General features: G+C 27.3%; 2 protein-coding genes across 4 annotated transcripts; one reads left to right on the forward strand and one right to left on the reverse strand.

The window, feature by feature from the left end:
• Positions 1 to 200: 200 nt before the first annotated feature.
• Positions 201 to 1222, reverse strand: LOC126841071 (protein seele-like). Its single transcript, XM_050577320.1, has one exon. The coding sequence runs from the start codon at positions 1002 to 1004 to the stop codon at positions 462 to 464; it is 543 nt and encodes a 180-aa protein (XP_050433277.1). The 5' UTR covers positions 1005 to 1222; the 3' UTR covers positions 201 to 461.
• Positions 1223 to 5057: 3835 nt separating this feature from the next.
• Positions 5058 to 13464, forward strand: LOC126841068 (choline-phosphate cytidylyltransferase A-like). Of its 3 annotated transcripts, none has more exons than XM_050577319.1 (9): positions 5058 to 5315; positions 8814 to 8931; positions 10271 to 10379; positions 10587 to 10703; positions 10964 to 11115; positions 11225 to 11446; positions 11505 to 11672; positions 11741 to 11865; positions 12257 to 13464. In XM_050577319.1, exons 2-9 carry the CDS (start codon positions 8839 to 8841, stop codon positions 12411 to 12413), a joined length of 1143 nt encoding a protein of 380 aa, XP_050433276.1. In that variant the 5' UTR covers positions 5058 to 5315; positions 8814 to 8838; the 3' UTR covers positions 12414 to 13464. The 3 variants fall into 3 exon arrangements, with proteins under 3 accessions (XP_050433276.1, XP_050433274.1, XP_050433275.1); XM_050577317.1 differs by having other exon boundaries at positions 5059 to 5315; positions 8814 to 8961; XM_050577318.1 differs by lacking the exon at positions 5058 to 5315 and adding an exon at positions 5335 to 5438 and having other exon boundaries at positions 8814 to 8961.
• Positions 13465 to 13735: the final 271 nt, after the last annotated feature.

Below are 13735 nucleotides of genomic sequence, written 5' to 3' on the forward strand. Positions count from 1 at the left end.
TCCATTATCAGACTTGCCAAAATTCGTTAATTCGATGATAGTAATAAACTATTAAAAACAATTTAAGGATTTTTCTAGTTAAAATTAGAAATTTATTTTAAAAAAGTGTATAAATTTGTCCAAATTATTATGTTACCAAGCTGTTACAATATATATATATATTTTTTTTTATGTTCTTTTATTATAACAATAATACAGCACGACAATTGTCACAATATTTGTGTGGTTATAATGAAAAATATAATTTCAATAATGGTTAAAGGAATAAAAGTTACAGATAATTTATGTTGATAAATACAACAATAGTTTTAATTAAAATGTATTTTATTATTCATTAATGAATACATTATTATCATTATTTATCATCATACAAAAATTAAAAAGAAAAACTATCTAAACATATATATAACGATCGTATACAACATCATAAAAAAATATAAATAATACACTTGTTTGTTGCATCAAAGTTCCAGTCTATTTTGTTTTATTGGGCACAATTGTACAGCTTCACTGCAAATAGCATAAACTGCGTTTTTACTGGTTTCAGATTTCATAATTTTAATGACATCGTCCTCAATATCATCGACAATATCATCACAATAATACTCCAGGCTTTTGTTTAAATCTGAATCTTGCACTACATCAACTTCGCTCATAAGTGGATTCATTTTACCGTCTACCATTAACGGCATAACTATAAGGGTACCATTTTCCTTGAATGTGGCACGCACATAATCCGCCATTTTTTTACACACAGAGTCCATGACTTCTGACAGATACACTTGCGAACGAGATAAAGGAACCATCTGCTTGGGCTGGTTACCATTGTCGTCTAAACGGAAATTAGAAACTTGTACGACACGTGTAGGACTAACTGAGCTCACATTTTGCTGTATCAACTCAACAAGACTAGAACATACTTGACATTTTAACTCGGATGTATCAACGGCTAAGGAAGGCACAAAAAGTGCAAAAGTCATCAGTAAATATTTTAAAGAAGACATAGCTGCAAAATTAAATAATCAACAATCACTTTGATTTTGTTTTATTTCTTATAAATTGTCAATTTTTAAAAACATACGTTGGTATAAATTACTAATTAACTCTTAAACATGCTAATAATTTTACCTACTAGTAAGCTGTATTGTTGTCATAGACAAGACGTATAGTCTATTAGTGTATACTATACTTGTTATTATTTACGTGTACGGTGTTTTGTGATTAATTGATAAATTCTGATGTACAGTTTCTTATCAGCGCGGCTCAAAAGCATTGACCGAAGATAGCGGTAACAGCGAATGTCCGCAGGCAGCCAACATTATTACCCGCGCCAACTTAAGGTTTGAACAATAGTAATATAACTAATTTTAGGTAAGTATTCAGTTTAAACTGCCACGTAATACAAATATTACATTGAAGTTCCCTTCCTGAAAATAATATTAAAATGGCACCGGTAATCATCAAAAATATTTTCAACGAGTATTGTATAAACTATAATATATTATTATTATTTTAGCTTCGATGGGGAGGAGCTATTGGTTTTTTTGTTTTAATGTGACGGTGCACATCTTTCAAAGTTAAACTCTACAACTGGCTTTTTCAACTTTTACTCCCCCCCTCCCCTAAAAGTACCAGCTATATGGAATTTGTGATTTATAGAGTTGCTATTTAAAGGAATTGGCCCAGTATTTAAAAAGTTACAGTGTATACAGACAAAAATAAAGCCCACATCATTGTAAAACCAATATCATCTCTGCTTCGCATCGAAGCTAAAATATTATTTGGCCGGAGCTCGTACGCTCGTATTTATAGTACTTATAATAGCAGCTTTTAAAATAAAAATTGTACTTGTTATTTGTATAGTCAATAGTGTAACCTGCAAAACGGAGTCATAACGTGATATTTTTTAAATGTTAATATTTCTGGAAAGCTTCGGTTTAGAGTTCCAGACAAAATTCACATTTTACAAAACAAATTTTGATCGAAAAAAAAATCGATTTGATCAGTTAATTTTCAAGAGAATACCAAGGTCAAAACCTTTTTTGCTTAATTAATTTTATTCTTTTATTAATTGTGACAACTGACAGACCACAGTCAACGTTTGTACATTCATTTATGTACATCATTTGCCTATTCGTTGTGCCTTACGAGTTTCAATGGTTATAAAATTACATAAGGTTTCGGATTTTTAATTAGACGTACATCATTAATAGTCGTGAAAATTACATGATAGCAATAATTTGCAGAAAGGCATTTCAGTAGAATATTGACGCGTAAAATAACTCGTCCAGTTGAGTTAAATCTAAATAATCCCGGGAAAATATCTGTCACATATTAATTTATATTGGTAATTATTATAATTAATACATATTTAATTTGTTATTTAAGTTAAGTAAGGGTCACCAGACTACGTGGACGGTGGTCGAGACTAGGTCACTGGCGATCTGATTATCCATTGTCATAAACTCGCCAATTCAACATTTTTATTATTAAAAACAAAAATGTAGAACTGTCGTAAACACGTTTTCAATTACGATAATATACCGTAAACGACTTCGTGGTATTATGTTATTTACATTTTACAGCTATTTAATAATACCTATTAATAGATAGAATTTTTGTAGAAAATAGCAATCATTTTAATGGTCTGCAATGTGTTTATATAATTTGTAATTAACAAATTTTGTAAAAATTCGCTGACTTGAAATTGCGATTCTGAAACCACCCATTGACGTTTTTATAAATATAGAGGGATAAATAGGGGCTTAATTTAGTTTTCAAAGTATACAAAAAAATAACTATTTCCCATTGAAGCTGTATTGCACATGTCCCCATGGCCAAATCAAATTTATCATTTATGAAATGTGCAAAATTATCTGTGCAACAAAAATATTTAAGCATTGAGGCGTTAGCATACATTGAGTACACATTTCAAATACCTATGAATGAATGCACATATTTCATAGTAATAATATGCACAATTTTTTTTGAATCAACACATTTTTAGGATCAGTAGACTGTACGTGTTATGGGTGATGTTATTTGGTATGCGTACAAGCTTACATACGAATCAAGCAGGAATAATAAATACATTAAATGTACATACATGAGCTTAAACATAAGTAATAACTTTTATTAGAGTTCATACGTACAAAAACAATACAAATAAAAATAACTATTGTTTTTTCATATTAAAACTGACAAAATACCGACCCTACTTGTTTTTAATCTATAAAAAATCTGAGCAAAACTTGGGGTTTTAAAAAAACATCTCTACATCTCAAAAAATAATACACTGCAATAATTATTTTAATTATAAAAACATAAAACATTACTGTTATAATTCTGTTTTGGATAACATACATCAAAATACTAAAACTAATCAAATTTCAATGCAGGTTTATAAATGTGCTTAAATTGAATTCCAAAGTTTTTTGTGATTAAAACATCGATTTTAGACTATGGTCATAAATAATTAAGGTTAAAAATATTAATTATAAAAAAACACTTCCATTATAAAATTAAACTACCTGCCTATTCAGTTATCTGTATAATGTAGTTTGTGTTCTGTTTGACAGTTTTTATCGAAATGAATATTGACGTGTTTTTCTTGTCTTATCGGTTTTTAATTGTAATAGATTTATTTTAAGTTATAATTTACTTTATTTCCTATGGAATTTTTTATGAGTCATGAATGTTTTTTATGTCATGATACATTAAAAGTTTAAAAAAATGAAGGGTGGTGTGTGGACTATATTCAGAGGTATGTGTCTACTGTCATTCGGTACAGTTTTTCTATTCTGAAATAGCATAATCACATGAAAAACGTGGAAACTGTAAGTGTAATTTTATTTATATATTCATGTAAGGACCTAAGTACTAACCAGATATTAGTTATTTGTTTCTTTAAATTAATATAATTAAAATTCAATTTTGATTATTACATATTTTCATGCACACACTTACGTTCAAATATTTAGGTAGCATTAAAAATAATGATACCAATGTGTAAACCCAGAATGATACACTTCTAGAATGTTACTTTTAAACAAATTCACTTTTCTAGGCACATATAGTTTTATATACACGTATTCATATTAAGGCATTGGCTTAGTTCACTACTTTAACTAAGACAAGCAAATTTTTAAATTGTGTTGTAGAATCGAGTATCTGTAAAAATAATATTCAAATATATAAGTACGTTAACAGCATTGTAGTGTGATTGTTTTGAACAAACACTAAAAACTAAAATTTAATATAACTTTAGGATTATTTTCGCTAAATACGAATTTGGCTTTAGGTTTTCGCAAACACTTCAATTTGTTTTTTATATTGCTTCCAAAATTGAAGATAACTATACATAACACAAACCAGAATTTTCTTGTTACATTTAATCCGAGGCCAGTTCGCACAATTCAGCAAACCAAACTTAACTATATTTTAGATAATTATTCAAACATACAGAACGTGCTAAAAATACCATAAACTGGTGTTTTTTACAATTTTGGAGGCGAACTAAAAAACAACTAGACGTGCTAGCGAGAAAATAAAAAATGTATATATTAGTTGTCGTTCCAAAACCGTATCGTTTTTTAAACTAGAACAATGTTAGCGTTTTTCTGATAAATTATCAAGAGAACTATTTTTCTAAATAATTATTGCCGGGTTTAGGACAACATACATTAGGTAGCAATTTCCCAGCACAAGATCGGAAGGATTCAGATTTCAGCGGTTGTGTATAAACATGGAAATAATACTCCAGCCTAATTAAATGTTATAGAAATATTTTTATTTTTAACCTCGGCCGACAGGAAAATAATACGTTTCCGACGGGGTGACTTAATATTTGATTTCAGTGGTCGACTGTCGACGGCTGGGGCATTTATCGTGTAAATAGTAAATGCCACAGAATAGATACCTACTTTGTAAATACTGAAAACGGATAAGTTGCTGATAACGACGACACACCGTAAAAACGTGGTAAATGGTTAACCTTGGGGCTCGCCTGGTCTGATGTGAATGTGATGACTAGTCGTGACGTCGACAAACATGCGGCGGTGTCGGCTGATAATGTTAAAATTTCCGTGTCCGCAGATAATGGCTGTACCCAATTTGAAACTTACACATTTTCTAGCAGTCTCAGACTCGAATAATTATCTCCTGTCCTCGCACTATCACGCCAGTTATTCGCCGTTACCCGCCACATGTCGTAGGTCATCCGAAATTTTTGTACGTTGGTCGGGAAAATTTCGACATTCAAGTGAAGATCGCACAAGACGTTAATTTTACTGCGCAATATTGCGAATTTATTGTATGTAAGTATTACTTTTATTGTGTGCACGACGCCCCGCTGTTTCGTACTTTGCCATCAGTTAAGAGTTACTCGTTACACTTGCCTAAACGTGAAACGACAACGCCTGTTGTGTGTTCCTGTAAAGGTTGTTAAGTTTTTATCAAATATCATATAAACTCTTAATTATATTTCTGTCCTTCATAGTATAATATAAAATTTAATTTTAAGAAAATATATAAAAATATAATTTACTGTACCTATAACTTACTATGTTAAGTACCAATTTAAATTTTATAAACAAATAAAATATGTTTAATTTATGTTTGGGAAACTGCCAAAAATGACTGATGAAATAAGTTTGAATGTTTACTTTAAAAATTGGTTGATAAAAATAATGGTTTGTTTACATAATTATTATAATATTTTTTTAACCGACTAATTTAATTTAACTATTAATTATAGTAATTATTGCATAAAAAGTAATTTGAAAAATGCGATTTATAGTTTGACAGTTTACATTAGTTTTTATTTTGACTTGTTTCTTTTTAACTTTTTTTTTCTCTAAAATGTTTAAAAATATTATAATATATAGTACAATATAATTTTTTTGACTTAATTATTTAACCCAATCTCTTATTTATTTTGAAATAAGTTTTTTTTTAGTAATGTATTGTTGATGATTAAATAATTCAAATTTTAGCAATTTATTAAATAAAGTATTTAAAGTATCTATATCAGAACTGAGATTCTAACTTTTTTTTCGAACAGTCCATTATCAGTAACCACATTAGGTATCTGGGCCCCAGTAATATTGAGAAAGCGAAAATTATCGGCTTAGCCGAATTTACAATTTAGCACATTTATTATATAAAATCATCTTTATTGGTTAACATATAGAAATATTAGATCTAATGAGTACAACGAGCTAGAGTAGGGTCTCTGGCCAAAAGGCCAAAGGTCTAGTCTAATTGTCTGTACTTGGTTGTCATTTTTGTTTTGAAGTTTCAATTGCTTTGTGGTTAACCCTTCGGCAGGCACGTCATATGAATGTACTACAGCCGTCTATAGTTACACTGTAATTCAGGTAAGAAATATATACTAGGCACACATTATTTAAGCTTGACCAAAAGTCACGTGCCTGCTTTAGGGTTAAACATTTGGTCATACCACGCAGAGGCAAATTTAAAGATTTAAATGTCTCTGGACATGTATACTGTTGCTACACCCCTATATTTAACATTTTTATTTTTCAAACGATAATCTTAAAAAAAAGGGTATGTTATTAAATACTCTTTATCGGAACACATAAAATACTTTACAATTTTAGATTCCAAAATTAGTTTGAAGCTTTCTAAAAAATAATTTTTAATGTAATTGAATAATATGGTTAATGATTGTTATACAATTTTAGTGGGGAAAATTATAACACATTGATGGCTATAGCAAATGGCACGGTCATGATAAGTAATCAGTGAATGCCAAATGTGTGGACCTGATCAAAGTGTACATACAAAGACATTAGATTGTGTTAAATGAGCAAAATTAATAATTGACGTTCTTCTTAAATACGTCAGCAGAACCTAAGTAGTAACTTTTATGATAAATATGTACCAAGAATTGTGTAGAATGAAATAGGTGTTTAATATATATTTTTTTATCTTAGTAGTTTATGTACCAAGGTTACATTTTGCCTCATTCATTTGTATTTGTCTAGTAGCTTTAATTAAAAATTGCTTAATTTTTTTAAACTTTTTATGTAAATGTATTACATTTTCTTAGAATTTTTTTTATTTAACAAAGTTTTAAATAAAAAATATTCTTTCATAGAGAACACCTGAAAATACATTTAATACAATTTAATAGTGTATGCTGTTTTAACATTTTATTCTATTGAGGAATATAAATTTATTGTTTTATAAAATGTTTCCTGAATTAACATGATAAAAAAACCAAAAAATAGGATTAGGATTATATTTGTGGATACATTGTGTTGCACTATACCATTTATTTTGGACAATTATACTAGTTATACAAAGAACTCATAACTGGTAGAGTGATAAGAAGCCTCATAACTAGAGCTCGGATGTTTATGACTGCATATTTTTTTAACAAAGAAATTATACCCAAGTATGATATAATTTCGATTCATAAAGTCTAGATTTCAAATCTGCAAACATATTTTGTATATTTGATTTTTTTTAGCATATTTTCACGTATACTGACTATATCTAGATTTAGTAGCATATTTGTTAGTATAATATTAGAATTCTTATAATATAATAATAGTATTTTGTTGTTTTACAATTTTAATTTGAAATATTGAAAAAAAATTGTTATTAAGAAAACTAAAAGTATATAGCCGACGTGGGGGCAATGTAGGCTGTGTATCGTTACAGTGGTGAAGGCTGATGTCGTCTATCATTGTGTTTGTACATAAAACCGACTTACAAAAACATAATGTAATATAAAAATATAACATACATGAGGAATGGTTATCCAGCAAATATTTTCTAAATATTTTTTTAAAAATATCAAAATAGGTCATAAGAGCCGAAAATTGCAAAAATATTTTTCTAATTGATTTTTTTGTGGTAAAAAATGGTTTGACGTAATTAAAAATAATTTTATTGTAAAGTACGGGGAAAATGCTAAGGAACTCGTTGTTCAAACCTATGTGACCACTTTTTATTTGTGTTTAAATTAAAAGAAAACTTTAGAAATTTTAAGTGGGAACACTTGAAGTGGAATGCCTCCTATGCAAAATAGTATTTAAGTTTATTATGCTGATAAGTCGTCTATTTAAAAACAGGATTGTATAATTAACCTATATAAAATTGTATTTTTTAGTATTGTGCCAGCCAACTTGGCTTCTTATAAATTTTAATTAACATAAGTAAAATTGTATTTATACTGTGGGCATATAATTGCATAATTTGGAATTTCAAATGCATATTTGAATGTTTTTTTAGTCATTATCATCCGAGCTCTACTGATACCATATACTTTGATAAGCGGTGTGTGACACTGCACTGTACCAGTTACAGGTTAAGTAGGTTTAACGAAAACTTGGTTTTTGTTTCCTTAAAATATCTAGTTTAGACAAGGTCGTAATCCAACAAATTTTTAGAGAGAAATTTAAAATTTGTATTATATTTAGGTTTATGAACGATGTTATATTTAAAAAAAACTAGTTTATGGTCATTGATGAATGATGGAAATCAATTTTCAGAAAGGGTTTTTGACTCCCTAAATACCTGCTTCAAATAAAGGCTCTAGTCTAGTAATTAGTATAGCCTTATGGTAAATTTGCTTTTGTAATGATTTCGTTATTATTTATTTAAATAATATAATATACTTTAATATCTTGTTTAAAATGATTCAATGTCTCGTATCTTGTAAAGATTGTTTGAAATTAATTTTAATACTATTTAGTGGTAATAATAACATTTATTTTTATTAGAATAAAAAATGCTTATAGGATGTAATAATATGACTGACCACATTGTTGTTTTTGTTTCAGTGAGAAAATTTAGAAATATATCACAATGTCCAAAAAAAGACCCAGGGATGTGTCAAAAACTACAAATGATGTAGACTTGCATATTAACAATACAAATTCGTTGAAAACAATTGAAGAGGTAAAGCCTCAAAATATAACTGTTGCACCGGTATGAAAATGTCTACTTAAACTATTTATAGTTAAGTAAAATATATAATAGCCATTTAGGTGGAATTTACCTTATAATTTTAATATGGTTAAAATTAATTTTAAGTTCAAGCCATAAGAAATTATAAAGTACCTTTATTTTTGTTGTAAAACACCCTTTTTAAAATAAATTATATTAAAAAGTTTTTTCATTAATTTAAAATTAAATGATTAAATTTTTCAATTCACATAGTTTAAACAGTAATACATTAAACATAATAAACTATAAATTACATTTTTGTGAATAAATCAAGATTGCATTAGTATATAATAATTTATAAATAAATATAACTATCAAAAAGGGTTGATATAACAAGGTATCTACTTAAAAGGTTGACTTATTTGTGCATTAACTCTGAAGTGAATACACATTTTATGTGCATGAAGTATTATGTATGCTCTAATACATACATATGTACCTATATACCTATATTATGTACCTATATTATGTGCTGTAGGTTTATGATGTGGTTTCTTGCAGTTCTGTTCAAGGTAATCAATGAGATTTCAAATATGATTTCAAGATTAGTTCCTGTTAATAGTTATTACGTTACAATTAAATAATAGCGACCTTTTATTTAACTACATAAACAATAAATAATGACTTGGTACTTATAAAATAAATACCATACATATTTCAATTATGCTATTATAATCAGTTTAAATTAGTGCATTTGGGTTATAATAATGAATTTGCTTTTAATTTAGATATACATAAATAAAAAAAATGTATGCGTGAACACCGTGTATATTAATTTGGCCTTGAGATACCAAATTACATATTATTATTTTGAACTATGCCTCTTGTAAATAGCGTTGAAAACTACTTTAGTTATTATGGGGCCGTTGATTTAAATTGGTTTTCATAGATTTATATGATATTAATTTATAATTTAACATTGTAGTAATACTGTTTGAGTAATTTATAACTTAATATAATATATATTAATAGTAGAAAAAATACTATTGGTTATTTTTGTTTATCCACACTTTACAACTGCATATTAAGTTCATATTATACTAAAACGTTCCTACATAAATGTTGAATATCATTGTATAAGTTTTTCAGTTTTAGGAAAGGAGGTGAAATGAAATATTTTTAAAAATATTTAATTATATGTTGTAGTTAAAAAAAAAGGATATAAAATGTACTTATAATAGTTGTATTTTATTAACTCTGTAAAAAAAAAAAAAACAAATATTTTGTATTCTATTTTATTATTTAATATGTCATTAACTACTATTTTATTTTGTTTTTGAAATTTTTACAGTCAATCTGCCAACCAGCTCCTTTTAGCACAGATAGTGATGCAATATATGAGCGTAACTTATGTGATTATAGTACAAAAATCTCTATGGAAATGGCTAACTCTGGCAACGGTACTTTAATATAAATTTGAATTTATAAAGAAAAAAACGTAATGTTTTAGAATATCTATAATTAACTCTATTTAGGAATATTTATATCAGTTAATTGAAAGTGTCATCAGTAATTTGATGGCAAATTATAATTTTTGATGACTTACTTTTGTTTTTATTAATATTTGATTTATATCAATTCATTGTTATTGTTGTATTTTATTTTAGCGCCTAGAAAAATCAGGGTATATGCAGATGGTGTTTATGACATGTTTCATCAAGGACATGCCAGGCAATTATTGCAAGCCAAAACTGTATTTCAAAATGTTTATTTGATTGTCGGAGGTAAGTCAAATATAATTTTGAAAATTATATTTTATATCCTGTAGTATTTAAGTGAAAGGCATTTGGCTAAATTTAAAATGACACTTAAAAACCAGTTTGATACTTAATTAAATTATTTATTTTTATTATAGTAGTTAAAAAAAAAAATTTTATTTTTTTAAAAAGCTGGTTTTTATTTAGCATAAATAAGAATTTTGTATAAATTTAAGGTATACTTTTTTCTAGATAAACATAAATCTTACAATATTTTTAAATTATAGTGTGTAGTGATAGAGTCACAAATGCTCGAAAAGGGAAGACTGTAATGAATGATGAAGAAAGGTATGAAGCACTTAGGCATTGTAGATATGTTGATGAAGTTCTCAAAGACGCACCATGGGAAATTGAAGATCAATTTTTAACAGATAATAAAGTGTGTTTTTGTATTAAATATGACCAATTTCCATAACAGTATTGATAATAGTTCAATGTATTTTCAATTTATGTTTTAAAAAAAAAATTTGTGTTTTTTTTTTTTATAGATTGATTTTGTTGCTCATGATGATATTCCATACATAAACGAAGAAGGTGAAGACGTTTATAGAAAATTAAAAGAAAAAGACATGTTTGTTGGCACAGAGCGAACTGAAGGAGTGTCAACATCTGATGTTATATCTCGAATAGTACGCGACTATGATATGTACGTGAGACGTAATTTGCAAAGAGGATACAGTGCCAAAGATTTAAATGTTTCATACTTGAGAGTAAATAAAAATAAGAAATTGTAGAAATTGTTTATTATTCATTTTTTTTTTTTTGTAGGAAAAGCGGTTAAAACTACAGAACAAAATGGAAGAACTTAAAGATCGCAGTAAACGAGTTATGGGTACCATCGGTGAAAAAAGAGTAGACATGTTACAGCGGTGGGAAGAGAAGTCTAGAGATTTTATCGTATCGTTTCTACTGTTGTTTGGCAGAGATGGGCCAATTGTAAGTTGAAAATAAAAAAAAATATTGGTTATTGTATTGTGGTAATTGTTGATTACGATTTTTTTTAGTCACATTTTTGGAATGATAGCAAAGGAAAGTTACTGCAAGCATTTTCTCCTCCTTCAAGTCCAACAGAAAGTGGAAGAACTACCCCTGAAATTGAATCGAGTAGTTCATCAGATGAAAACTTAAGGTTAGTGCTTTAGGCATAAAAGTTACTAAATAAATTTAGTAAACAATATTTTTAACTGTTCTATAAAATTTGACATGAAACTTTACTGCCAGCTTTTATTTTACTAATTTGTCATGTGCATAGATAACTATAGTTTACCTGTGGGCCAATTATAATTTTGCACATAAATTAACTATGTAGTATTTTTATGTATAAAAATGATTAAAACATATTACTTAAACCAACTTGGGGGTCTCATACTCTGTGTTGCACGTGTTGACATATTAAATTACCTATGATAAAATAAAATTAGAAAATTAAAAACCTTGACAATACTGACGTCAAGTAACTATATTAAAAAAAAAACTGAAATTTACATAGCATAAAATATAATTGTTTTTACAATGCTTAGGTCGCCGCCCAGAAAAAACTGCAGAAAAGGTCGATATTTGCATGATGACGACGATGACGATGATGAGGATGAGGATGATGATGATGATGTTGATGTTGGGAATGATGATTTCTTGAATGAATATGACTATGCAAATGGTTCAAAAACGAAATCCTAGCACTAAAGTATGCAGTTCAATTCAAAAAATACTATTAGTGTAACAACAATTAGAATGAAATAATTACACAAAAAAAAAAGAAACAATATGATTACTAATAATATAATGATATTCCTAATTATTGTTTTATATAAAACAACAAATATTTTTTTAAATTTGTTTATATAAACATACTATTTTATTGGAGTTTGAAAGAGGTATAGTCATATATTTTATAAATTATTACCCCAAGAATGAGTAAGTGTAGTACAAAACCTTTTACACTTTTTAGTATGTGTATACTATAGTGTTATTACAACAAATGTTTTATTTGCAATGTTAATTTATTTATTATGTTCTATTTGATCTGAAATTAGTTTAATTTATACAATGAAATAAAAATATTTATGTGGAATTAAATAATTTGATTAATGGAATACTACTACATTAGCTCGAGGTTTTAATGCAATTATGGTAAACGTTAATAGCAAATGCAAATAAGTAATTAAATGTTACTTTTAATAAAATAATCAATCCTGTAAGTAATAACAAAAAGTTAATATTGTGTTTAAAAAAAATACATTCTCGTTAAGATATATATCAAATAGTTCCTCTTGTCTAATTTGTGAACTGTGGTTACAAAATAAAAGAATATTTTTACAAATTGGAATAACTACTATTATTATTATACAATAACCAACTAATAATGTGTGACATATTGTAATCCTTATAACGATTTTGTAACATTTATATATACATGTCATATAGTTTTAAAAATTATTTTTATAACTTTATTTCTATTTAAAAACTCTTTAATCTTTTTTATTTATATTTATTTATTGTCACCAAAGAACTAAAGTAATAGTTAAGTTATATTTTATTGTTGTTAGTTAACTGTACTAAGTCATAATTAGTGAGTTAAATTTTATTGATAGAACATTTTTACGGTACAAGCGTGTAGAGCTCGGAGACAATTCTCTCTAGTGCCTAGTTGTTCAAGTGTTAGTCAACGAATATGAATTAGATCATACGTCATGTCATATTAGTAAAATAAATTTATATTTTTTGTGAAGCTTTTTTTCTGAAATTGTTTTTTTCCCAAAGATTATTTAAGTTACCTAGTTAACATACTTTTGTTTTGACGTATCGATAGATCTACTGATGTCTTAAGGAAACTGAAAAAAACATTTTAATTTCTTTTTACACTGCAGGTTAGATGAACAGGCGCAGGAAATTACGTTTTCAAATCCTCTTGACGTGAACACATAATTTGAATAAGTTTTCATTAAACTTAAGGTAGTAGAAGTTGTGTACGGTAAAAAATATGCTAGATTTTCAGAAAA

Source organism: Adelges cooleyi, unplaced genomic scaffold (genome assembly GCF_023614345.1).
Source record: "Adelges cooleyi isolate 19-005CV unplaced genomic scaffold, UGA_ACOO_1.1 ACOO_flye_CR_arks_rails_tigmint_CR_PRNA_376, whole genome shotgun sequence".
NCBI classification, from domain to species: Eukaryota; Metazoa; Arthropoda; class Insecta; order Hemiptera; family Adelgidae; genus Adelges; species Adelges cooleyi.